Source organism: Dermacentor andersoni, chromosome 2 (genome assembly GCF_023375885.2).
Source record: "Dermacentor andersoni chromosome 2, qqDerAnde1_hic_scaffold, whole genome shotgun sequence".
In the NCBI taxonomy this organism is placed as follows: domain Eukaryota; kingdom Metazoa; phylum Arthropoda; class Arachnida; order Ixodida; family Ixodidae; genus Dermacentor; species Dermacentor andersoni.
Window position 1 is genome coordinate 72,062,820 of NC_092815.1, and position 27,679 is coordinate 72,090,498.

The window sequence follows — 27,679 nt, forward strand, 5'->3', positions numbered from 1 at the left end:
GTATGCCGGATGGTGCATGCTATTGCTCATTTTGTTTCCGACGAAATGCCGACTGCAGATTCTGCTGTTTGGTACTGTCTGCGATGGCTGACCGTCGTCACTATCGAATAAACCAAGCAAACACGCAAAATTCGATTTAGAAACCAGCCCGACACCGCTTGACAGGGCGATAAGACGGGAACTTACTCCGCTCGCCTTACTGCTTGGATCCAACGCCGCCTCCGTTCTAGTTCGTAGGGTTTAGATGGAAAGACGCAGAAAAATAATCCTCCCTCATCCCGGCGTAGTTGTGGCACTTGTATACGCAACAGTATCGTCGGCGTCCTTTTGTTTTCCTTCGACTTTCAGGGCACGCAACGCCACTACCAGTAGCAATTTTCGTCCGCGTGAGCGGCTACATCGTGCAAGTTCTGACCGCCAGGGCGGCGCTGCAGGCGTCGTGAAAACTCCAGCACTGGTTCCCCATAAAGAAGTGTCATTCGTTCTTGTCTCGTGCATTTAAATATGGGATTAATTGATCTCCACATTACGTTTGTTTCAAAGAGTACGTCTTAGATGGAAAGTGTTCGCTCACACCTACAAACACACACATACACGCACACACAGCCACACTCACACACTCTATCCCCCTCGCACGAACACGCTCTCTGCCTCGCACGCACACAAGCACACAGACGAATTATCTCGCCCGCCGTCGTGGTCGTTTCTTTAACTGAATCAAGCATAACTTGATTTAAACAGGATAAGCCTGTGGTGGGGAGCGGGAGAGGGGCCATGCATGCATGACATGAGTGACATAGCATGACATGACGTAACATTCACGACATAAGTGCCATGACCTTACGCCGGTCGTGATGTCATAAGTTTCTTTAACTAGATATACATCAGGATAGGTATATGGAATGAACGACATAGTACGACATGAATGGTATGACATGTATATCATATGACGTGCGTGACATGACATGTTATTGCATGAGTATAATTAACTGTCGTGAAAACACACGAATGCTATGACATGATTGACATGGCATGATGTCGTCGTCTTGCTTCTGCCGCAGCAAGGAGGCTCGTGCAATACACACAATTGATTACATTGTAGAAACATGTTCGCTCATCCCGCAACTATTTGAAGAGCCCGAAACGAGGCCGGATAGCCAGTCGCCTGCAAAGTGCTTCACACAACACTGATTCCCACAGTAGGTGCGATTTACTTATTTTTCTTTTCTTGTATCTGTTTACTGCCTGTACAACTACAATTTTGACAATGACCGCAATATGTCCATTAATACAGATTCGTTTAAACACATACAAATATGAATAACCTACTTGAAAAAACAACAGGTAAGTTAAAACTTCCTCAAACATATAAGTTAATCTAATATGGTAATAAGCCAGTGTGGCGGCTCATGTTGCGCTTTGTATGCCTCACGGATGTATGCAACACTTTCGATATAGGTTTCTCTGGAAGATCGTGCGTTAGTGGCATGAAAGTGCATCATGCCACTAATCTACTGCGGCTGCAGGTGAAACCAAAGAGGTAGACTAAGCTGCAGGTAGTGAAAAATGTCGCTCGGTAAATTTCTTCGCGCATTTGTAAGATAATCGTAGCATTTACATAACGCTACTCTGCGGCTTTTAATGCTGTTTTATAACATTATTCGGCTATAGTGTACGAGAGGTTACGCAACGGGTAGTTCCGACAAAACAGTATACCAGTACTCTATGCCTTTTATGTGGCAACACGTGAACCTTTTGCCGAGGGACAACTTGCTCCACCTGCTGTTCCGCCGTTCAGATGCCAGCAATTAGTGAGTCAGTTATGGCCTCCGGAGCAGATTAGGAAATGCTATCCCTGTTACCGCCGCTGCACAGAGCATTTGCTTTAACAAAACTGAAATGAGTTCAGCGTGAAAAGTTGGTGGCGCATATACGGAAGCTTGTCACAGTCTGTTCAGTTACCTAAGTACAAAAGACGTGGATGACGGCTAAGCGTGGAAGACTAAATCCGAATCATCCAAGAATCTTTAAGCTGCCGTACCAAGCGTACTTAAAATATACTTCATAGTAACCGAGAGTAGAGAAAGGCAGTATCCGGATCTCACATACTGCGAGAATAATATACATGGAGCTTTTCTGATGTAAATGCTTGTTCAAATGGTAAATGTTCGAATGGTCGGCTGCATCGTGACTGGCGACGAGGCAGGGGTAGGGCGTTCTTTACCTCATCGGCAATGCTCGGCCAGCAGCATGGATTTTCGCCGTCATGCATCCGATGGGAGCAGACCCTGTTCACCGAACGCACGCTTGAGAGCAGCACAATACCACTGCGCAAGCGCTCCGTTCCGTGGCTTTCTTTTTTCCTATTTCGCGGGCTTTCTTTGCAACCCGGAAAAAAAGGACTACGTGAGACGTATCGTAAAGGAAACAACTCGATCGGCGGTTTCTGAAGGTGCTCTACAAATCCGCGACCATAGTTGGGGTCCTCAACCAATAATTAAAAAGTTGGATAATTAAACTTAATTAGTGAGTTAAGGGAAAAAAATTGTCTGAGTTAGTACAGGCCATTGCGAATAGTATTCGTTCGGTTCAATTCGCTTACGACGCGGCTTTCATTTCTAAATTCTTGGCTCAATTTATGTGGGACACCCTGTATACTCGTCTATCTCCCTTGCTGTCTCTCCGAAGGGCCACGCACCGGGCCCCACTAGATATTGTAATTCTACAAGATAATTTCTAAAACACTGTCTACGGATCGTTCTACCGAAATAATATTTCAAATCGGCTTATGATTAGAGGAGATAAAAGAAATTGAACGCACTGTAACCATACCGTCAGGAGGCGAGCACGAGAACCAACAAAGTTCCTGGATCTTAATAAAACTAGCGATGACTACCTGCATCTCCTCGTAGTTTACGCCAAGAGAAACAGATTCAAATTGTGTGTGCCTGATGCACAGCGTTACATTAGGCGCACGGTTTAAATTATGAAGAAAATCCGCTAGCTCATCGTCTCTTTGAAAGTTGTTCACTCATAGCTTTTCTTTTTTCCTAACGCTTTGCGTGAACAAGTGGAGAAGAGCCCGGCAACTGAAGAAGGGCGGGTCGCCACGCGCCGATCTGTGTGTCTTTGCGTTGGTGGCAGCTGTGTAAGGACGTTTGCTGATAGGTCGCGAATGGAGAACAATTGCGTGCGTGACCCGCTAGGTGCTCCTGGCTCACACCAGGGAGCGCGCTGAAGTTTGCGTCAGATCGCGTCGCTAGGCACCGAGATGAAAGCCTTTCGTTACTTTTCGACGATCCAGAGGCTTTACCTAATTCTTTACCAACAGACACGCTCTCTCTCTCTCTCTGTCTCGCGTAGCGTCCGCAAGCGACGTTCCTTCTCGGCCTTCTCCAATACCGAAACCGAGGGAACTCGTCAATTCACGGGACGAGCCCCACCTCCTTTTTAAATGCGTAAGCATTTCTATACGTGCCCAACGGAGAAACCTGTCCGTCCATCCGTCACGTAAGATGATCGCTTTCAATGTAGGGCCCGCAGCAGCGAGCGAATTCTCCGTCGTGCCGCCTTTCGCTTCAACGTGAACTAAGCGGGGAGAACACAGCGCGCACGAATCTATCAGCAATCGGCACGCTCTGTCCCCATCGCAAATCACTTTCAAGACAGGGCCCATGCAGGCGCGCCATACGCAGCCGCCACCGGAGTATGATTGATCACGGTTGGTAAGGGTTCGATAGGGACGAATAAGGCTCTAAAGAGCGATAACGGGTTATAATGATCGGAACGTCATAAGCGCACCTGGCACCCCTACCGCATTAGTTTGCTGGCGTCATGAATTCACTTAGCGCTGCCGTTCGCAGCAGCTCGTGTCGCCGCAGCGTAGCAGTTTAACTGGTCGTATCAACTTTAATAACATTGATAATGACACCGGGCTGCATAGAGACGAGCAAGTGGCATAATGTTTACGCATATATAGACAACTCCTGGAGAAGTTTCTGCGTAAATTGTTTCTTCTTCTTTTTTTTTTCTGCGCGGTGCATTCACCAGCGGCGGTGATGGGCGTTCTGCATTGGATAATTTACCGAAGCCACGTGTCATGGTGAGTGACGTTGCTATGTACTGCGTTTTACGTCACAGCGTTTGTGCGTGTTTTACCAGAGCAGCATTGGCCAGAGCCAGAGCAGGATTGGCCACCCTGGTGTAGTACTTGGCCACAACCTCCTACATGAATACAACAATCAAACCCCGGCCCTCAGTCCCCAGCAGCTGCGAAGCAACTTACCACGGCGGCGGTCAGATCTGCGACGCAGCAGAGGGGGCTAAGAATCCCTGGTTCCGGACAGGCCGCCATTGCAATCTGAACCTGGCAACGTTTAACGCTAGAACGTTATCTAGTGAGGCGAGTCTAGCAGTGCTATTGGAGGAATTAGAGGGCAGTAAATGGGATAAAGAAGATGTATGCTTTAAGGGACAAAGCCGGCAATATCATTACTAATATGGATGAGATAGTTCAAGTGGCTGAGGAGTTCTATAGAGATTTATACAGTACCAGTGGCACCCACGACGATAATGTAAGAGAGAATAGTCTAGAGGAATTTCAAATCCCACAAGTAACGCCGGAAGAAGTAAAGAAAGCTTTGGAAGCTATGCAAAGGGGGAAGGCAGCTGGGGAGGATCAGGTAACATCAGATTTGTTGAAGGGTGGTCGGCAGATTGTTCTAGAAAAACTGGCCACCCTCTATACGCAATGCCTCATGACTTCGAGCGTACCGGAATCTTGGAAGAACGCTAACATAATCCTAATCCATAAGAAAGGGGACGCCAAAGACTTGCAAAATTATGGACCGATCAGCTTGCTGTCCGTTGCCAAGAAAGTATTTACTAAGGTAATCGCAAATAGAATCGGGAACACCTTAGACTTCGGTCAACCAAAGGACCAGGCAGGATACCGTAAAGGCTACTCAACAATAGACCATATTCACACTATCAATCAGGTGATAGAGAAATGTGCGGAATATAACCAACCCTTATATATAGCTTTCATTGATTACGAGAAAGCGTTTGATTCAGTCGAAACCTCAGCAGTAATGGAGGCATTACGGAATCAGGGTGTAGACGAGCCGTATGTAAAAATACTGAAAGATATCTATAGCGGCTCCACAGCCACCGTAGTCCTCCATAAAGAAAGCAACAAAATCCCAATAAAGAAAGGGGTCAGGCAGGGAGGTACGATCTCTCCAATGCTATTCACAGCGTGTTTACAGGAGCTATTCAGAGACTTGGATTGGGAAGAACTGGAGATAAAAGGTAATGGAGAATACCTTAGTAACTTGCGATTCGCTGATGATATTGCCTTGCTTAGTAACTCAGGGGACCAATTGCAATGCATGCTCACTGACCTGGAGGGGCAAAGCAGAAGAGTGGGTCTAAAAATTAATCTGCAGAAAATTAAAGTCATGTTTACCAGCCTCAGAAGAGAACAGCAGTTTACGATAGGTAGCGAGGCACAGGAAATAGTAAGCGAATACATCTACTTAGGACAGGTAGTGACCGCAGATCCGGATCATGAGACTGAAATAATCAGAAGCATAAGAATGGGCTGGGGTGCGTTTGGCAGGCATTCTCAGATCATGAACAGCAGGTTGCCACTATACCTCAAGAGAAAAGTATATAACAGCTGTGTCTTACCAGTACTCACGTATACGGGGCAGAAACCTGGAGGCTTACGAAAAGGGTTCTACTTAAATTGAGGACGACGCAACAAGCTATGCAAAGAAGAATTATTGGTGTAACGTTAAGGGATAAGAAAAGACCAGATTGGGTGAGGGAACAAACGCGCGTAAATGACATTTTAGTTGAAATCAAGAAAAAGAAATGGGCATGGGAAGGACATGTAATGAGGAGGGAACATAACCGATGGTCATGAAGGGTTACGGACTGGATTCCAAGGGAAAGGAAGCGTAGAAGGGGGCGGAAGAAAGTTAGGTGTGCAGATGAGATTAAGAAGTTTGCAGGGACAACATGGCCGCAATTAGTAAATGACCGGGGTAGTTAGAGAAGTATGGGAGATGCCTTTGCCCTGCAGTGGGCGTAACCAGGCTGAGGATGATGATGATGTTTGTGCGTGTTACCCTGATTCTGGCTGGGAGTCGTCTCCCTCGAGAGGGAAGGCGCACGGCGTTTGGTTTAATATTTCAGCTGTTTTCTCGGGGGCACGCGCTGTGCTTTAATACATTGCAGACACTATGGTCAGTCCGTAAGCTATACGCAGCGCTTGCCTGTTTGAAATGGCCAAACGGGGGAGGGCGCCTTCAGACCTCTTTTTTCTTTCTCGCGCGCAGGCTAGCAAAGCAGGTGTTTTCTCGTTAACCTCCCTGCTTTTAGTTTGCTTCCCCATCTCTCTCTCTATCTCTGTAACCTTGCCCTAGAAAAAGCACTGGTCTTGGTGTGGAAGCGAGTACATCCAAAGGTTTCATAACAATGCCTACCAAGCTGCTTTGAGACGATACGATAACGATTATTTGCTCATAATTGCATTTGACCTTTCGCACTCGCGCTATCTCGTCGCGACAGTTGCTTAGCTCATATGTGGTCGCTGTCCGCTCCGCCAACAAGCCCACAATTGAGGCAGCATTGGCAGCCCTTAGCACGCAAGGGCTCTTTGATATCAACTGGGGAAATACACGTGCCGTGTCTCTCGCCTGTTCAGCCTGCACCGTCAATGGCTGCGAGAATGGGGCCGTGAGTAGAGAGAGAAACAGTACGGCACTGAAGGAGGAGGTTGTGGAGAGAGAGACGGAGTGAAGGAAAAGCAAGCGTTGCTGCTGTCAGCACGTCGCCCCAAGGACGCGCGCAGACGCAACTGCCGAGTCTGTGGCAGCGTGGTTTCGTGTCTTGACTTACGAAGGCGTGCGTTTCAGGCGTGTCGCGGCCTGATGCGCCAGTGACACTTGAAACTTGCCGTCACAGCGTCCCTCTACACTATACGTCGGATCCTACCAGGGACTTTTTTTTTTCATTGGAGCAACGTTACTGCAGTAAGTACAACATAAGCTGGTCACATCGGCTGAGCAGAAAGGACAGTGAGCATGGCTTTTCTATCTAGTTTTGTTTTCTTTCTTTATTGTTTGCCAGAGTTTTCTTTAAGCCTGTGAATTCACGCGTCGCTGTTCTCGCCTTGCAGCAATTTGGGATTATCAGTTGCGAAGTGAGATTTAAATTTCAAGTAGTATTGGTGCAATACCTACTGTCCGCTTATTGGGCCGCTTAATGGTGTGGAATGAAGAAATCAATATCTCGCCTCAGAACGACAGAATAACCGTTTTGAAAGCGACAGAATGATGGGCTGTATACCTGCGATGGCATTTTGACCATTGAAGCACAATGACGGCTTGCCAGGTACGGAGAGTACACTCTTGGTCGTTTCTGTGTCAGCATTGCTTTTCGGCTTTGCTGACGCACTGCGCGAAACGTCATCACCTCAACAGAGAGTGCACGGGGTGTCGTAGTGTTTCCTTACTTTTGATGAACTATACGCCGAACATAGCCATTCCAAAAACGATCCACAAAAGAATCAGACGAAAGGAATCGAAATAATTTTTGCAATGAAACAGACCTATAATATATGGTCGCTCCGTGAAAAAAAAAGTGTTGGCTTTCATTTGTTTTCTTTTTTTTTTCGCTTACCATGCAATGGTTACATGCATACTGGCCCTTCTGCCCCAGAAATATGTAGCAATAGGATAAATTTTTTGGATGCCTATTAAAACTAGAACCATTTGAAATTGCGATTTTACGGCAACTGTCATCGTTATTCAAGAAACGGCGCTGAGCGTATTGGAGTTATATTACAACAGGTACACTTAAATATCATCATCATCATCATCATCAGCCTGATTACGCCCACTGCAGGGCAAAGGCCTCTCCCATACTTCTCCAACTACCCCGGTCATGTACTAATTGTGGCCATGTTGACCCTCCAAACTTCCTAATCTCATCTGCCCACCTAACTTTCTGTCGCCCCCTGCTACGCTTCCCTTCCCTCGGAATCCAGTCCGTAACCCTTAATGACCATCGGTTATCTTCCCTCCTCATTACATGTCCTGCCCATGCCCATTTCTTTTTCTTGATTTCAACTAAGATGTCATTAACGCGCGTTTGTTCCCTCACCCAATCTGCTCTTTTCTTATCCCTTAACGTTACACCTATCATTTTTCTTTCCATAGCTCGTTGCGTCGTCCTCAATTTAAGTAGAACCCTTTTCGTAAGCCTCCAGGTTTCTGCCCCGTACGTGAGTACTGTGTCGTGAGTACTTAAATATAACACGTAAATATTTGTAAATATTTGAGGCACGTTAATATATCCCTGGATTCGCAGAAGCAAACGCCACCTGCAACATTAATGTTCACTAATGCACAGAATTGGAACAACATTTTTTGGCTTTTCAGGCCAAAATCGCGATCGCACGCCGTAGTGCGGGACTCCGGAATAATTTTAACCACTTGGGCATTTTTGACATGTACCCAACGCCGGCACACGTGCGTTTTTTTTTTTTTTCCTTCTGCCCCCATTGGAACGCGGCCCCCGCGTCCGGTATCGAGCACGCCACCTCGAGCTCAGCCACCAAACGCCCTAGCAACCGAACGGCGGATGAATGCACAAATTCGCAGTGACCGCAATTTTAGATCGCAAGATATACGCGGTACTTATAAATATAAGTACCGCGTATATATTGGCTGGAGTTTTCTAGCAGCTAAAACACTGCGCAACTGTGCCTGACACAACAAGGATTTAGGCGAATGTATAAGCGTAATTTCAGTATATATGGATTTTATTACCCGCAATTGCGCTTGCTGCGTGAATTGCATTCCAGTTTACACAGGAGGGGTGAATAAAGCATCTTGCCTCAACGATGCTTAAATTACTTCATAGCTTTCAAAAATCACTGTGCGTAGGCTGATGGAAGCAATGTTTTGTTACTTTTGTAGTTGTTGTTTAGAGGATGGGAGGGGAGATTTCCGGAGGTTCTCGAAAGACCTTTCAGCGCGTTCTCGCGGTTTTCTAACCTGCAAAGCATTTCGAAAACTTTAATACAAGGATAGGCTTGTCTATTAGCGTTAATTAGGCTTCACTATTGCTATTGCAGGCCAGCTAAGCATGCTTGCTATGAAACGTTGTGGCTGTCTTACGCGGCCTCTGAAGCGCTGCTGGAACACTATCAAAGAACCAGTTCAATATGCCAGTGTTAGCACAGGCAATCGAATGTTTGTTATGAGCTTTAACATGACGTGCAAATTCACTCAAAGGCATCGCAAATAAACTACCCGTAACCGCTTCAGGGGTGCTTCGAGCATTCATTACAGCTTGCATCGGAAGAATTCGCGATCAGTATTATATTATTAAGTCATTATTCCATAGTTTGTATCTTGACCCTACTCTGCATTCGGCAATTTAAATCCAGGTTAGCGAAGTACCCTATACATTTCTACAATATGTATTATTAACGTTTAACTGAATGGCTGAACATTTGCGGTTATGTATACTGTTGGCCTATCAGAACAGAAGCAGCCTTTAGCCGAAGTGACCCGTCGTCATGATGCAGCCTTCGCTTCCGCATCTATAGGCTCACGGCGTCGACTACCGTTAGCAGTGGGTATACATTCTTATAATGGCATAGAGACGTTCAAAATCCAGGTAGTCGTAATTATCTTGGATCCTTCATTACAGACGCTGTTCTTCTACCTGGAAACTGCAGTGGTGACGTAGTGGCTATGGCGTTAACCCGAGGGCGCGGAATCAAATCGCGGCCGCGACGACCGTGTTTCGATGGGGGCAAAATGCAAGAACGCTCTTGTGCGGAGCGTTGGATGCAGATTAAGAGACCCCCACGTGGTCGAAATCAATCCGGAGTCCCCTATTACGGCACGCCTCATAATTATATGGTGGTTTTGGCATTTAAAAAACGAAAACTTTTTTTTCTACCTGGGATGTTTTTCTTAGACGTGAGGGATCACGAGGTGAAAGACCACTTGTTCGTCTACGTTATCAGTTTCATTGCGTAGTAGTAACTTGCAATTTCCCATAGGCATCGTTATTTCTCCCGTTCCTGCGCTATATATATTAGGCGCAGATGTCACTGTTTTAAGAACAAAGTTGAAGTGCAACAACTTGTGAGCGGGCGCGCGCATCATGCGTACTATATACTAGACCGCATACAGCTACACAACGGCACAACGTGATGTCCTCATCGTTTAAGCCTGCCTCGCAAATAGACGCGCCCAACGGATCGCGAAGGCCACGCCAAATGGTGGCGGATGCTGGCGGCGACCTCGAAGCGAGAAGTGATGAAAACAAAACGAGAAACCGTGGCACGTGCATGCGTATGTGGCAACCACCGATTGCTCGATTTCTACGGACGCGTGGATAGGATGCGGGGTTGGGTGAGGGGATCAGGTGAGGGGCGCCTGAAAGAGCATGCGCACTGGGAGCCTATATACGCGCGCAAGGAGACGGTATCGTCCCTTAGCGCGCGTATGCCCGCGCATTAAGATGCTGCAAGCACAGCTACTCCTGGCGCTTCGTCGCGCAAAAGCAAACGGTCCGATACACGCTGCCGAGAAGCCACCACTCTAGGGATAGGAAACATGTGCTACAACATCCACCCATCTTTCAGTTCAGGAAATCAAGATGCGTCCTATTCACTTTTTTAAACTCCTTAGAAGCGAAACCTGCTTTGCTGGCCCAGCCGTATACTATAGTGGATTTGCCGCAGTCATGGAGGAAGGAAAACTGTGCAGGGGGCCCTGACGTCCACTTTTTGTGAAGCTGAGTGAAGCCGGAAGTTGGCGTTGCTCCGTTACTATATCGGACCAGTTCTCCTCTCTTGTTTACATTTCTCGCGAAACCACGCCGCGCAGCACGCAACCGGGCGTCAACTGGCCGGCGCACGGTTGCGAGGGCAGTAAAGTGCACAAATTCTGCGTAACGCTCTATCAGCACGTGTATTGTGGTACACCTGTGCAGGTGTGCCTGAACTTCAAACGTGCTCTGCTTAAAAGACTACGTGCTGTCGCGAGTACTGCGAGAAACAAAGCAACAGTTAACCCTTTGAAGGTTTTTGGCCGTACATGTACGGCGGCGGTTTTCTGTCTCGCAAGGTCTTCGCCGTACGGGTACGGTTCCGACCCTCCGTTTGAAATTTCGCGCCATAATGACGATGAACGCTCATCGGGAGGTGCTGCCACGTCTTAGCACTTACAAGATGCGTTTGAAATTGGTGCTACCTTCTTGGGGAGATAAACAGAGCTGATTGCTAGCTTCAGCGCGTCGCTCAGACTGCGGCAACGCCCCTTTGGCAGTTTCGGTTTCGCCGCGTGATCGCAACGGAGGCGCCCGAAACGTCATTTTTTTCTTTATCGGCACTCTCTTGCAGGGCGGTAGAAGTTGATTTCTATCTTGATTGGCGCTGCTCTTAGCTTGCTTCAGCGCCGTTCGCGAGGTATTCTCGCTCTCAGTGGCAACGCGCTTTCGCGGTTTCGGTTCCGCCGCGTGATCGCAACGGAGGCGCGCGAAACGTGGTTTTTCTCTTTGTCGGCACGCTCTCGCAAGGGCGGCGGAAGTTGATTTCTATCTCGATTGGCACTGCTCTTAGCTTGTTTATCACCACTTGCTTATCAGCGCCGTTCGCGAGGTATTCTCGCTCTCCGCCGCAACGCGCTTACGCGAGAGGGTGCCTCAGACCTCTGCCCAAGGCAGCCGCACGCAGAGATGGCATGTGTGCGCCAACACAACTCCTCGCTTCAAGAGAACAGACACGCATTTTAGGTGTGCAGACTGCGATAAGGCGCTGTGCGTAGACCCGTGTTTCAAGGAGTACCATGCTCGGAAATACTATTGAACATTTTGCAGTTCTGAGTGATGCCGACACCAAAATACTGTTCCTAATTATTTTTTACTATTTATTCCCGACTTAATACATTCTGTACATTCAAGATCCGCAATAAAATAATTTGACCACCTGGGAAAGTTTTTTTCAAAATAATTCGACCCTCAAAGGGTTAAGCAAGATGTGTTTTAATATGCACAAAAGCAAGTTGTTACCGAACACAAATGTTCTAAAACCAGGAATATGCATTCTTGCATAACGTACGTTCTACGTGCCGCAAATGTACCATGCGCTGTCAAAAGCAGGAATCACTGACCTCAAAGGCGTTCATTGCATAGATTCCGAAACGCATCGGTTTCGGCCTGCGATGGCACGTTAGCATGATTCCGCCGAAGCGCGCAAAATTTTCCGCGGATATTCCTTCGTCCGCTGCCATTGCCGTGCCGCAGTACATTGCGTACAGCGTTGCATGCGCGTTTATTTCACGAGCTTTAGTTTTTCCTGTCCCACCTCAACATCCGGGAGAGCACGGTCCAGATAACAGAGCGCAACAAAACACGGAGACTAACGCAAACCTGCCCACACGGTGCCTTTGCCACGGTACGAAACCTACGGAGCAACACGTGTGAGCGCACATACCCATAACAAAGCCGCCATTGTGGCCCGATAGCCTGGCCGCTACAGCAAAAGAAATAAAACAAATACAACGAAAAAAGGATCCCACTTCGTCATTTCCTCCACACTTTTCTCCTGGCGCGCGGAGGGTGTAGGGCCTCTCCTCAGTTTTTCTTACTCCATGGCCGCAGTAGTCAGGCGCGACAATGGAGGTCGAAGTCGCGCCTCTGGTCCCTATTAAGCGCGTTGTAGCAGTGCCCGCAATGACGTAATGTCTGCTCAAATGCTGCAGCATAACTCTCTCTTTCTCTCTTTCCTAGTGCTGACCTGCGAACTGCCCACAGCTTGACACGGGACAGCGGAGCTAGCCAGCCATGAGCGCTCTTCTAGCGGGGCTCGCCCTTCCATCCCTCTGGGACTGGCGGTGGATCACCACTGCGCTGGTCTTCGCAGTATCCTACTTCGTCGGCCGCTTCTACTATCGGGTGTCCAAGTATCCGAGGGGGCCGTTTCCTTTACCGCTGGTCGGAAACCTCCTCAGTAAGTGACGCAAAACACCGCTTCTATAAAAGTGGTGGGAATTAGGATCAGGGCAGGTAGAGCCAGTTCTTATATCTGCCACCATACGATGCCTTCTTCGATCACACTGCTGGTGCATTACCAATGCTCCATCACCAACTTGCCCCATCTTTCAGACTTTCTGAACGTCTCTTTCGTAATGCGTTTGAAGTTTTCCAAGTCATTTACTGCTTATGAATTTTTTTGTTTTAATTTGAAAGGAAAACATAGCTGCGTGTTCATGCCTTAGATCCATTAGTGGAACTTCAAATGTTTCTCTGTGGAATTAATTTAGTGTACTTTGTAATGTTCAGGTATATTGTTTTAGTCTAACGTAGGAAGGTAACTTCCTGCATCTCTAAGTGTATCAATAGAATGTAGTAGATTTCACTCTTCCATTATTCACGGGAAAATTGATTGTGAACGCGTTAGTTTTCACATTCTATTAACTCCTTGTTAAGGTGCCTCTCCTGTCTTCAGACTCACGCTTTCAAATAGTAGAGGGTTCGGTGTCACTCTACTATTCTTAAAGTGCAGTCTCCCTATTTTCTGACGTTAAGCGAAAATCTGGATTCTGTTCGCTTTCAGTAGGAAAAAGTGGAAGTGTGTAGAATGACAGAGCCATTGAGTCTGTCCATTGCCTCTCATATATTCGTGGGTGCCTTAAATTATTTTCTTCGTTTTTGCATTCGCAAGTGATAACTACGTATTCTAATTTTAGCTCAACGATAGTCACGTATGCTATAAGTTTTGTTGCTGTCAACGTGTTCATTAATTTATTTCGCTGTCCTGTGATACACTAACCCCTTTGCCTCTGCACACCACCGTTCAGGCATCAGCCACTCGAGCAGGGCAGTTATGGCGCAGCTGGCAGTAATTTTCTTTTTTTGCCATTACATGCGCATGTTACAAAGCAACCTACTAAATACAGCTATTAGATACATGCAAATTTCAGTTAAGAGCCTTAGTTATTGTGGCTTGAGTTAGCGGCGACGAACAAATTTCTACGGAAACAACAGAAAGTTTCCGTTTCTGATTATTCTCATATAAACAACTTTATCATCAGTAGCACTTCGCAATTTGTATAACATCTTCCATGTATTCGTCTAAAGCAGTTTCTGACATCATTAAATACGTAATTTGACTTTCTCAGGTTACAGGCCCGAGTGATCACTTCATTTTCTTGGTCACGTTTTCCCGGTCACAGACAAAACAAAGAAGGTCGTCATTTACCTCGCGCGTTCTCACGGCACTGTAGAACACCAGCCAGAGTTAAGATTACATACGTGTCGTATAGACTAACATGATCAGAGAGGCGTACATTGTTTTCACGGCCATCGCAGGCCTTCGCAACGCCAACTTGCCCATCAAGGCGATCGAATGGTCCAAGGTGTACGGAGACGTGTTCACCCTGTGGATGGCTCACAGGCCCATGGTTTTTCTCAACAGCTACGACACCATCCGTGAGGCGTCCCTCGACCGCCGGCACGAGTTTGCCGGGCGCTTTTCAACCAAGATGGGTGAGCCTTCGTGCAAATGAGTTCGCTTCCAGCGTTTTATTTTACGTCTAGTCGCTACACGCTTCCCCGGTTATTTACTTCTATTTCACCAGCTTCATGCTTATCTTGATTTATTTGTTCGTGCTCATATTTTAATCGTACAAGCGGTACGCGGTAATGTTTAAAATTCGATCTTCTGCTCGCTGTATTCACTGTTCGCCTAATGACATTCGTCGGCGATACAGGAACAACATCACCGTTAGGAGCGCCGGTTGTAATGTTTAAGGACAGCTCCGCTGATATTTTGACCCCCAAACTATAAGCAACCACACATTTCATGTTTACTCACTATAGCGTGTTGCACTGGAAGTGAATATCCTTTTTTTTGTTTACATATCAGAAAGAAGCCCACAAAAGCACTGGGAAGGGGCCGCAAGACAAGTCTCTCGGTACTTTTTTAGTATCATGGGCTTTATTTAAAAAAGAAGACAGAAACAGTGTAAAGCACGTATTGAGCAACAGAAACATGTATCGGGGGGGGGGGGGGGGGGGGTTATGACGCCCTACAATTTCCTGTTTGACACGCTTGTTCTTTAAGAAGTTAATGAAATAATAATAACTAATAATTAAATTCGCCGTAATGCAAAAAAAAAAGATACGTTGACTTGCTTCAAACGACGGCAAGAATCATTACTTTGGTTCTGTCCAGCTACGGAACACCCGCAAATTTTTTAAAATTTTGACACAGGTTGAGTAGAGAACCTTGCATGTAGTATAACATACATACGCGTGCAACCACACACGCACACTTGTATACACACAGGCGCAATACACATACACGTATACACAAACAAATATGCGCGCGCGTGCGCCCACACGAAAGCGCTCACAACAGCACGCACGCAGAAAAAAAGAAACCACGTAAGTGTGTCTTATGCTACTACCAAGTTTGCCGCAAATACATGCAACCCGCCGTGGTTGCTCAGTGGCATTGGTGTTGGGCTACTGAGCACGAGGTCGCGGGATCGAATCCGGGCCACGGCGTCCGCATTTCGATGGAGGCGAAATGCGAAAACACCCGTGTGCATATATTTAGGTGCACGTTAAAGAACCCCAGGTAGTCAAAATTTCTGGAGACCTCCACTACGGCGTGTCTCATCATCAGAAAGCGATTTTGTCATGTAAAACCCCATAATGAAAAAATAAATAAATGCAGTGCTTCAGGTTCGGCCGCCATCAGCGTTGATGCCGCTAACCAGGACCTGATGTAACTTTGCTATTGCAATCATAGAAGCCAGTCTCGCAAAAACAGAGACTAATGTTTTTGTTTCTGTTCTCCTCCAATGCCTGGCGCAGAACGATTTCCAAATTTCGCTGACAAGCGGGATATAGGGGTCACCATTATACGAGAAAGGCGAACGTTGTACTATGTGCTTTCGCGACATCACGTCCTGGTTAATAGGCGAGCTGCCAATACGTTCCTTACACCCTGCTCAGTCTCGACATGTACAAGCTTAGATTTCTTTTTTTTTTCTTTCGCTTTTTTGTTTTGAATTCCAGGTGCCCTACAAACCCAGGGAAATCACGATATTATGTTCGAGGATTACAACCCGCGTTGGAAAGCACTTCGAAAGGTGGCCCTCCTTGCTGTAAGGTTTGTATTCCTTATCCACAGCGGACGCTTCTGTGACAGCTACTCGGAACGTACGGAATTCATATTATTACAGAGGGGAAGCTGATCTACGCTTTGAAATTGTCGAAGTCTTCACTTGTTTTATACATTCAACTTCATCAACATGCGATCAACCCTAGAATACAATAAATTATCGTAAAAATTCGTGGAGATAGAAATTCTAATGTGCTTAACAACTGCATTTTTCGCGTTCAGAATTTAAGGCACGCTGTCCGAAGGCGTTGAAACGTGAGTAAAACATACGTTATTAAATTCGATGTGCTGTGCATACAAGCGACGTGTAAGCAGGCGTTTCGGATGAGCGCTTTCTTCGTTTTTTAACTGGACACATTCGTAGCAAGTTAACCGACTATGACAGAGCCAGCACTAGTATCTAGCTCTTGGATCCTTTTCTTCTTCCTGTGACAGCAGCGCGCTCTTCCACTGCAAGCGACGCTAATCTGCTACACTAAAAAAATGTCACAGGCTACACGCTTCTCCCTGTCGGTCGCAAAGTTCGAACTGTGTATACAACCGAGCACAACTATTTTCCGTTTTACTTGTTATTTGTTCAATCGCAGGAAGTACGCCGTCGGCGAGTCACTCGAGAAGCTCTGCACGGATGTTGTCGACTCTTACGTGGACTCCCTGAAAGAGGGCCCGCAGCTTGTCGAATCGAGGGAGCCGTTTCTACACATCCTGTTCACCCTCATTGGAGTTTCGGTCTACGGCACAACGTACGGACCATTCTTTGTTATCGCGTTTTGCCTAAAGCTTGAAGCGCACTGGCTTTTGTTCGGGGTGCCGGCGTAGTACTGCGCCAGCCGCGAGCACCAAACAACAAAGGAACATTTGGCCAATAAACTTCGAAATCAGATGAACTTAGAATAACGTGAGGATAAGAGCTCCAACGGAAGCGACTCGCCTTCACCACGCTTCGCGCTTGCTGCGCTGGCTCGCCGGTCTTCTCGCTTATTGCTGTCGTCGCTGCAATATGAATGCATCGCTGCGCAGGCGCGATGGTGCGCGAACTCTTGGACGCGGGAACGACCGTGCTCGTAACTGTGTCACAACCACGCGGTCGAAGCCGTCCGCACGTGCAGTCCGTTACATGCTGACGTGCTATCGGGGATCCCGACAAACCATTCAGCCAGCTGCGATTTGGCAACATGACGAATGTACCCTCCTAAATTGAAAGTTCACGCCCAGGTGAGAAAAGGCTGAATATTGATATGATTGGATTTGCTAGCCCAGGCGGTAGTCAGAAGGCAGTGAATTTAAGTGGCTGCTCGAGAATCTGATTTAGTTCTTACAAAGACAATTTAGACACAGAGGCAAGTGTTGCTACCGCGTCTGTTCTTGCGTGTGGAATTCAGACATATTGTCCCATTGTCTTGCCACCGAATGGGTAGATTCCTCCGCGTGACTATTGTCACTGACGACACTGTAGTGTGCAGGCAGCCACTGATAAAGTATATCGCATTCAGAAGGCACAGTCCGATAAGGGGACGCCACAAAGGCGATAGCAGCATGCAGACACTCGAGGCGCGTTTGGGCCGTCAGGGGCGTCGTTGTTGCTGCCGCCGCCGGGCGATCACGTTGTCGATGGCGAATCCCACGCGTGTAAAGGCTTAGAAGGTCTCCGAGAAGCGCAGTGGCCTTGGTCGCAAATGCGACGAAGCCAAGTGGGCTCTCGGTCACATTTCACTTTATCGGCTCGCCTCCCGCTGCTGGCATGAGCACTGCGCGCGCATGCGTAGCTATTGCCGCTGAGTAGCCATGTTCGTACCACACAACTGTACATGCGCTGGTCTTAGCAGAACGGACAGTAAATGTGAAGCTATAGCTATTTAATCCTTTCGTTGGGCACTGATAAACGTCGACGGGTTTCCATCGGTCTCATCTCGTGATCCAAGGCGGCGTGCGTAACGCCGACGCTCCTAATTACGCCAGCTGTTTCGAGATACCTAGACCCCGCCAAGGGGCTGTTTCTGATACCGAGCAACCGTTACTCGCATTACTCGCATGCTGCATCACGCTAACATGAAGCCTCCACCTATTATGTTTTATATAAGGCACCATACGAGGATCTCAAGCGCAACACTACACCTTGCTATCGGTTTCAATATTTCCCTTGGCGGAACGAACAACTTTCGTTTCGCATTGCAAGTGTTGTCCGCCTTTCATAAGTGGCCAGAGAAATTCATCCTAGAGCATCGAATTGTCTGACGAAAGGGTCAATATGCTACATTGCTGTACCGTTATAAGGTGTAATGTCTGCTTTAGTTGAAGCTTTCCTAACAGGAGTCGTAATATTTATTTCTAGCTCGAGTGGCATAGGCCAATCAAGTAGGATATTTTATTTATTGAGTTCGTTTTCTTGCATACATATTGAGCCGGCGGAAAAAGAAAAGAGCCGTTGAATAGATTGACGAGCTCGTACCCCACAAAAATTAAGAAAAAAAAGCGAGCGACAAAACTGGAAGTCGATTACACATGAAAATTTAAATACATTTTTGCTAATGATGTACTAAACCTTTAGATTCACTTTTAAGCTTTTCTTTCGGTAATTTTTAAGTGGGCCGTCCGCTGGTGAAGAATCGAGCCGTGTGTTGCGAATAAATTGCTTGCACACAAGCGTTTGAGCTATCTCACACGATGTCATCAACAACAGCAGAGCTTCTTGCAAAATTGTCTTTGCTACGCTACATAAACTGAATGCCAAAAGGGGAACAATGGGTCACCCTTTGTGTCTCGCAGGCAGCTTTGTCTTCCCTTCATAGTGACATTATGAATTCGCAAAACATGCCATTAGTTAACTCGATACTAAAGGAACTAACAAAAGCAAGTGATGAAAATCGCACAGTAATGTTCCAATAGATACCTTCCCACTGCAACATATCTGGGAAGGAAGGAAGGAAGGAAGGAAGGAAAAAGGAGAGAAGGAAAGGCAGGGAGGTTAACCAGTTTAGCTTAACCGGTTTGCTACCCTACACATGGGAGAGGGATGGGGGCGATGAAAGATGGGCAAGGGGAAGAGAGAGAGAGAGCACATAGCACAGCACACACACATCGTACGTTAGAGTCCATCAATCTGGCATGGTACGTGATATCACTGTCACAGCCGCTTGTCCAATCCCGTCTCTTTCAGAAACCGAAGTAGTCCCTTCGTGGCCTTCACCTGCGATGTCTTTTGTCGGCGACATGTGAAAATCGTGTCGAGGGACATTGGTCTAGTGTCAAGGAAGGAAAAAGTGGAGAAGGAAGGCAGGGAGGTTAACCAGTTTTGCCTAACCGGTTTGCTACCCTGCACATGGGAGCGGGATGGGGGGGATGAAAGATGGGGAGAAGAGATAGAGGGCACATAACACGGCACCAACTCTAACCAACGAGGTCTAGTGTCAAGGTGCGCTAGAACGGATGCCAGGGACTGTCGCTGAATATTATATTCAGGACAGTTGCACAGAATGTGTTCCAGCGTCTCCTCGCAAAGACAGGCATGTCAGAGAGCGTTGTCGGCCATTCCAATGCGAAATGAGTACGATTTCGTGAAAGCCACCCCTAGCCATAAGCGATAAAGCAGAGTCGCCTCTCTTCGACGGAGTCCAGTTGGCATATAGAGATGCATCAAAGAGGGCAGGTGGTATTGACAGTTGCTCTGCTTGGTCTGGCTGTTTGGTGTGCACCATAGAGAGAGCGTGATCTCCTGTGCAAGCGCTCGAAGTCTGCTAGCTGCGACGGATCGTGAAAGCGCTATGGCCTCTTCTTGTGCGTCTTCAAGAGCTGCCCGAGCGGCATTATCGGCGTCTTCGTTTCCAGTGATGCCGCAGTGACTTGGCAGCCACTGAAACGTCACGTGGTGTCCTTTCTCCTGATGTATGGAGTAGGCATCTAATATCGAATACGAGCTGTTCGAATGACCCGCGACGCCGACCTGATAGTACCGATTGTACATATCTGGGAATGTTGCAGCAGATAAGGCACATGGACAAGCGCATGTTAATAACGCCACACATGGTCTCCTTCTAACACAAGGCTAATTGCGCCGCATACTAAGACAGATCCCAGCCCGTGGCTTCAAAGCGACATGGTTTGATCGCAACTCGAAATCTTCATATTTATTTCACAGAGACCCATCGCTTGAATTTAAAATCCCGTCCCCATTATATGCAAGCAGCGTCTTTGAAACGTTCATTCACCATCCACGGCTGGGTACCGCGTACACAAAACACTTTCTACAAAAAATTTCAACAGCTGATAGCGTGGAATGCACGTGTGACCACGATTATGATGTACAGCATCTTCTGCTAGAATTTCCGCGATACGACACACACAGTCAACGCTTAGCACTTGATTTAGTAGCATTATATCGCAGGCCCTTCAGCCTCGAAGAAAAAGATCCTGGGCCAACATACTCATTGCAAAGACGAGCGTTAGTGGCCCTTCAAAGATTTCTAGAAGCGAGCAATATTCTCGGAAAGTATTGAGTAGAGTGTTTAAGTGTGATAGCATATTCTATTTTTTTATATTACCCGACTCTGGCCAATCCAATGCCTGCCCCCCCCCCCCTTTTTTTTGTAACTTCACAAGAATTTAACCCATGATTTCTTATGTGTCCTCATTTTAGTCTAGCTATGTGACCGGACTTTGTGTTTACTTTAGTGCACATATGTGACTGGATTTATTGTTGCTGTGTTTCTGAGTTGACTTTAAGTTTTAGTGGGACATTAGTATACTTACGTGACTGGACTTTGTGTTTTATGATGCTTATGTTACCGGGATTAGGGTTTTTATGATTTCAATATTTTTGTTATGACTTATTCCATTTTTTCAAAAATATCCATGTGAAAATGAGTAGCCGGCGCCAATTGAAGGCGACAACATCTCCTAAACACGATAGATAAAAAAAAAACGCACTTGATTCTAGGGAGCCGTGTGTTCAGGCACTGTTACTGTGCGAGACACCGCTTTATAATTGAAAAAGAAGAAGAAAAAAAAGCAAGGAAACCTCAAACAGAACGTGCTAAAAGATCGTGCCTAAACAGTACCAGTGCAGCTCACATGGTGGATATGTGCTTGGGACTCGTTTTCTCGTAGTCCAGCGGGATGAGAGCTGCAGTAAATATATTTTAATAGCCGCCAAGCTAGAACGACCCATTCAGTGGGATTCGATGGAAAGCGAAGCAAAACTTACCTATTATATTTTACAAGCGGTCAGATATTATTGATCGCATTTCTCTGGCATTCACCGCTAAATCGCCATTGAATGTTTTTAAAGAATGTCTCCTTTTCGCTTTTAGAATTCAGTCTTATCGATGGATTCGGTGACAGCCACACTGCCTATAAGCGTAAACACTGCTCTGAACAATTATTGGGCTTGATGCAATGTAACACTGAACTGAACTAAATGTCTCCGCATGCTTTTGTAGGTTAGATAAAGGGGAAAGTAAGTTAGGTGTCAAGTAATTTAGGCTCTTTGGTGTTCTAGCGGTCGCTTAATCTGAAAAGTTTGAACCTTGACTTTTGCGTGTCGTCTTCAACAAGGAGGCTACATTCAATGCGCAGGTCACGGCAGTCACCAAGCGTTGCGCTGTAGTAACTGATGACGGAGCTGGCTTCTCTGCGCAGGGTGGACGAGGCCAAAAAGGATATAAATATAATGAAAGAGCTCGACCGCAAGTTCTATGAAATTGCCCCTAACGGGCTGCCAAGCGACATCGCGCCCTGGCTGGGAATATTGTACCGGCACAGAGAAAAGGAGATAGAACATCTCTTTCGAGATTTCACTGCAACCTTTGACAGGCTGTTCAGCGCGGCTGAAGCCACTTACGCACCAGGTACGTAGAAACATGCGCGTTAACTTCCGAGCCACTTTTATGCTGTCTTTAGCGAAGAACCTACGCGAATAATAACGTAATCTGACTTTATACCTGCGCTGACGACAGTGCTTGCTTCGTTTTGTCAAGATGATGCTGGTATCACCACGTTGGTCGATAAGACTGCGCGTCTCGAAATAACAAACAAATCAAACACACAATTTTTCTTGTCCCTATGCAGATCGCTCTCTTTGTGACGTGACAGGCTTGTCGTTGTTCATAGATCAGAGGGGTTTCTTCAAAATTATTAAATTTTCACTTGACGTGGAGCACTAAAGGGTCGCGCACCTATAAGAGCCTAGAGAGCATACAAAATTCTTTCGAAGGGCACAAATTCAACAAATACGAATGACTCGAAACCACACACGGAACTTTCAAAGGTTTAAGCCTCAATAGTCAAGTGAATTCAGTAGCAACAGCTCTCAGTTTCCCAGCACTTGTATTTCCTAAAGCTCATGGCTCCTCGAGCGTTGCAGGCCGCCATGCGAATACCAACAATGACACTACTAAGACAGTTATACTGCTAACTACACCAACTACGCAAGCATAATATCAATGGTTTCTCAAACCTTTACACTGCATATCTGTGTAGAGAGTTAAATAAAAACAAGAGCTAGCACGCGAAATAAGTAAACGTGACAGAACGCCTGCGACTGTTTTTTCTTGCCTTCCGGTGCTATGCAACAGCTTCATCGTCGTAACAGCCCCTGTATAAGCGCAGTTCTGTCATCGAAGACAATAGCCGTGATGTCATATTTTCTTCACAGGGAGAACAAAACACTTTATTGCGCAAAGCAGTAAATTCTAGCCCCCCCACCCCGTTTTCTACCATCCATGGAGAGTAGCCCGAAGCTATATCAAAGTAAATCGTGTGTGGGTTCCTCACGCAGAAAATATGGCACCTGACGAAAGCTCCCTCCTATAGTACAAACATCGAATACAAAGCGGCGCAGAAGAAGGTAGAAAGACGTAACGTGATTGTGTCTCACTGGTAAAGTACCACAAGCGTTCTGCATGGTGCAGCGAATCATACACAACGCGTTTAAAAGGATAAGCGGGTACATGACCCAAAGAGATCCGCTCTGCTGACGAGTGGTGTTGCGGGGCCCGTATTCGTGATGTTATCTATCAATAGGACAATGATTAAATAAAAGAATCGAGATGCAGCAAACAGTACTATGCACATTGGTATGCGTAAATAAACGACAACTAATTAGTGAAACAAGGAAATAAGTTAAGCAACGGCTGCAGCACAATGTCAGCAGTGACTCTATAATATATATTGGCAGGCCTGTATCAAAGTGAAACTTTAAAGAGGCATTAGGTCTCAAAAATCAATAATATTTATTTCACCTGTGTTAAGCTTAGCGTACTCAGTATATAGTTACCTCATTTTATGAATTATTATATTATTCTTTCAATTCATTGATGAAAACAATGTTTACATGGGAAGTTCCGTTTCTTCAGGCTTTTCTTTTATGAATGCAGTTTATTACTACCTTTACGGCAAACTTGTCCTTTATAACAAAAAATGCAGATGTGCGTCCCTACGTGTTGGTTATCTTATTTTTTATGTCGAAGTTGCCCATCATCACATCGTGATCTGAGATTCTGTTTTTTTTTTCAGGCAAGAAGGAGAACTTCACTCATGCCATGTTGTCCGCTCGTGAAGAAGCTATACGTGACGAAAAGGGTGACGCCGAATATCTGACCAAGGGCAATATGGTCCAAGTCGTTTTAAACATATTTGGAGGTTGGTACGTCGCGCGATGTTCGTCCGCTTGCTTCTCCTCTTAGATCACGTCACGCAATAAGAGTCAGCGTGGCCGTGGTGTGTATTACAAAGGCAATGCCCGAGTTATCTTAACATCTTCACAAGGGCAATAGTAAATGGGCTTCTTCTTGTTCAAGTGAATGACTTTCTTATTTCGTGGCTTCATGCCGCTTACTACAGTCAAGAAGTCTTATCGAACGTAGCACAACAAGAAATGACACTGGTATCCTTTTTTCTAAACGTCAACCAGAAACACTTGAGAGGTTTCTGACGTAACATTGTTCTCAAGTGCTGTATTCTTTTTTTTTTTGCTTCGGAGATTGCGCCGTATATACACCCGAATTTCATGTTATTGTCCAGTTTAAAGAATCAAATAAGAACGTGCCTTCTTTGTATTTTGCAAAATTAGCGATGCTAATGTTAGAGGGACAGTTATATTACCGACATATTGAAACGTGTACTTATTTATCTTCTAACTTTATTTATCTTTAGCTTTTAACCGGCAGACAAATGTTAAACGTTATCACTCGGCGCAGGACGCGCCTCCATGCATCAAAAGTATCTCACATGATAGCGATAGTTATATCCGTTGGCTGTTGTTATCAAGCCTTTTGTAATCTGAATGTATACGTGACGTGAATTGTCTAGTACTTTCTGTAAGACTTGCGGGCACCAGCGATTGCGCTAGAACCTTCGACGACTCATGTATAAAAGCCGACGCATTTGACCAACTTATAAGATTTTCAACTTCCGCCGACTCTGCTTGTATGCAGCTACCGTTGTGCTTGAGTATTACTTGTTTTGCTGGGCACAAGTTTGCCCAGTAAAGAATTAACTTCCTAACTCACAGTTTTGACACTGTGTCGTTCTTCACCATCACTGCCACGTGACAATATTCTTAAAGCTCAATCGCGGTTTTGTTGTGCTATTGATGACTCCCTAGAAACTTTCAGTGTCCTGCTTGTATTGGTCTACGTTCTAGCCAAATTCTGCTGACCATACTGTATTTATTCTCTGTGCTCAAAAAACCTTTTGTTGCTGCAGCCGCAACCGACACTTCGGCCGGAGAACTACAATTCCTTTTTCTGATGATGGCGAAGGAGCCGTGGATTCAAACAAAGATTCAAAAAGAAATTGAGGTCACAATCGGTGAGGACCTTTGCTAGTAACGACGTTTGTGGTTTTTAGCTTCCTGTGCAGCAATGTTTGTTAGAATGCCTTTCAACGTTTTAGCTCTATTGCTATAACTCCAGGAGATCGCTTACATTGTGAGATGATTTTAAAATTTTCAATCGACATTGTATTTCTAGCTTCTATTCAAGAGATTGTCATTGGTTAACTAGCAGAGGGGAGGCAGTTTACTGCACATTGCTTATCATTATTATTATTATTTGTTTCTTTGAGAGTAAGGATGTTGTACACCACTACAGTTCAATTTTGCAAGCTTATCAAGCAATACTCTGTGTATATTTGTGGCTAATAAATTATTTCCAGTAGTGCTGCATAACAAATATCAAGAAGAAGTGTCGTACGCTTACACGCACGGGTGTGTCACTTTAACAACAATTTTCCCAGGGAACACGCCGCCTGTCTACAAGGACAGGGAAAAGATGCCTTTCACTGTTGCCTGCTTGCTGGAGACCCTTCGGCGCTTTCCTGTAGCTCCTGTCGGATTACCGCACAACACCACTACGGACACTAGAGTCGGTGAGGGCATGCATTAGGTTGATAACGGCCACGATAATGTTCTGGCTTAAATTATGAACTTAAATGTCTCAATGACAGAACTCTTTCTCGTATTTTGGGACACGCAGCTGTCGTCATGACATTAAAGTTATCTCGTCGGTCTGCCGTGTTGTCGGCATCGCGGATTCAGTTCTATCTTAGCGACACCAGTTGCAGTCGTATGCTTAATGTCTGTTGTTAAAACTTTTTTTGAAAGCCACCATCGCTACGCAACAATAAAGTTATGGTTACGTGGAGAAACAGAATGGCTTATGAGATAAATTGTATTGTGGCACATTCCCTATATCTTCCTTTAACTGGGATGTTCAAGAGCGATCGGCTACGGGAAAGTGTGCCCATCGCAATGCGTGGATCAATCGGCAAGCACTGCTTGAATATTTTACTAACTGACCCCGTATATCCCTACAAGACCCCAACTTAGAGTTATATCTGATAACATTCGTGAGCCAATAAAGACAGTGAGCACGATAGGGAAGTCGAACAGCAACGACAAACGCCATTATAAATAAAACCTTTGATAATCAGGTCCATGGGCCTAAAAAACACCTGTCGGACATGGTGTATTCTTAAGAATGACAGCAGAAAAATCGCCCTTGTGTTTTACTTTATTGGCTGTGACATTGTGCTGCTAAACTTGAGTGAGTACGTTTGGTTCCCGGCCGCGGCAGCATTCGAATGCGGTGAATACAAATGCGCTCGTGCACCTTAGTTTGGGTGCACATTCAAAAACCTCGTGTGGACAAATGTAATCCGGAGCACTCCACTACGGCGTCCTTGATAGACAACTGTGCAGCTTCGGAACGTTGAACCCAGCAGTTTAATTTACCACGAGGATATCTCTATAGCGAAATATAGGATTCCCAAGGCGCCGACCAGTCATCTACAATGCAAGAAAATGATGAAGAAAAAGAGACATCTTGATTGTGGCGCTCGAAGTGCTATAGCAGCAAGGTATCATAACGCTTCGGCGATTGATCATAACGATGATGATCAACAATCAGAAGCAGCAGCAGCAGCACGTTGCCGCTGCCGCCGCCACCTCTAAATTTTGCTGTCATGAGCCAGCCACAAAGTAAGAAATAGTATAGGCATTGTGAAAGCAGTACGTGCCTCATGAACTACTAAAACCTGGACTTATTCACGCATATTACATTGAAAACTACAGTTGTGGTTAGGGTTTCGAAGACCACTTCACGTTTGTTTCATGTCTCGGATTGTCTTTACGTGCAGCATGCTCGTTAGACGGCTCTGCAGGCATAATAAACACCTCCGAAACCCGCAGAAAACGCGTCCAGGCGGGAACCTGATTGCAAAACGTGTTCGTTTTATGCAGGAGAGCTGGAGATACCGAAGGATACGGGCATATTCAACAACCTGTATGCTGTCAACCACGATCCTAAGATCTGGGACGAGCCTGAAAAGTTCCGTCCAGAGCGGTTCCTGGATCCGGTTACCGGCAAGCTTCGCCGAGACCCCTTGCCGCTGCTTACGTTCGGCATGGGACCGCGTACGTGTCCCGGAGAGAAGCTGGCGCACGTGGACATGTTCTACATCCTTGTGCGGCTCTTGCAGCGGCTAAGCGTCAGTGCAGGCGAAAAGCCACCCAGCGTGGACACTGATGGCCTCGGCACGAACATCTTTCTGCTTCCTGCTGAGCAGAATATCGTGTTCACCAGAAGGAATTGAACACGTCGTCAGATTTATTCCAAAGATGCAGTTATTGTTCGATGCGCCTGGATATTTTTCCTGACAATTCCTCGTTGCAATCACTCCGAATTGCTTCGGAGGTGGCGCTTTGCACAAAGTGCACACGTCTGCACACACGTTTATACTAGTATGTAATAAATGGCGCCAATACATGCGGAGAGCCGCCACAGTTAAGGCGAGGAAGACAACAATATCGCCTACGCATCAGAATAAAAATCTGAAATGGTACACTATTGCGTAATCGTGGCCGAAGTCTTATATTTATTCTGATGCGTAGGCGATACTGTTGCGTTCCTCGCCTTAACTGTGGCGGCTCTCCGCATCTACTGGCGCCATTTATTACAT

The 27,679-nt window shown here is 46.1% G+C and overlaps 1 protein-coding gene and 1 long non-coding RNA gene across 3 annotated transcripts in view; one reads left to right on the forward strand and one right to left on the reverse strand.

Moving 5' to 3' along the window:
• The window catches only part of LOC140216107 (uncharacterized), a 291,638-nt gene that overhangs the window by 219,759 nt on the left and 44,200 nt on the right, over positions 1–27,679 (reverse strand). The window lies entirely within an intron of this gene.
• Positions 6,776–27,363, forward strand: LOC126541860 (cytochrome P450 2B15-like). Of its 2 annotated transcripts, none has more exons than XM_050188802.3 (10): positions 6,776–7,040; positions 12,823–13,042; positions 14,404–14,580; positions 16,120–16,213; positions 16,813–16,968; positions 21,860–22,068; positions 23,735–23,860; positions 24,926–25,030; positions 25,457–25,588; positions 26,961–27,363. In XM_050188802.3, the coding sequence occupies exons 2-10, from the start codon at positions 12,877–12,879 to the stop codon at positions 27,311–27,313; spliced, it is 1,518 nt and encodes a 505-aa protein (XP_050044759.1). In that variant the 5' UTR covers positions 6,776–7,040; positions 12,823–12,876; the 3' UTR covers positions 27,314–27,363. The 2 variants fall into 2 exon arrangements, with proteins under 2 accessions (XP_050044759.1, XP_054932962.1); XM_055076987.2 differs by lacking the exon at positions 6,776–7,040 and adding an exon at positions 10,553–10,674.

Coding starts and splice junctions, on each gene's coding strand:
- LOC126541860 (XM_050188802.3), top strand. CDS start 12,877: ATGAGCGCTCTTCTAGCGGGGCTCGCCCTTCCATCCCTCTGGGACTGG. Junction 13,043..14,403: donor GCTGGTCGGAAACCTCCTCA/GTAAGTGACGCA, acceptor CGGCCATCGCAG/GCCTTCGCAACGCCAACTTG. Junction 16,969..21,859: donor GTTTCGGTCTACGGCACAAC/GTACGGACCATT, acceptor TTCTCTGCGCAG/GGTGGACGAGGCCAAAAAGG.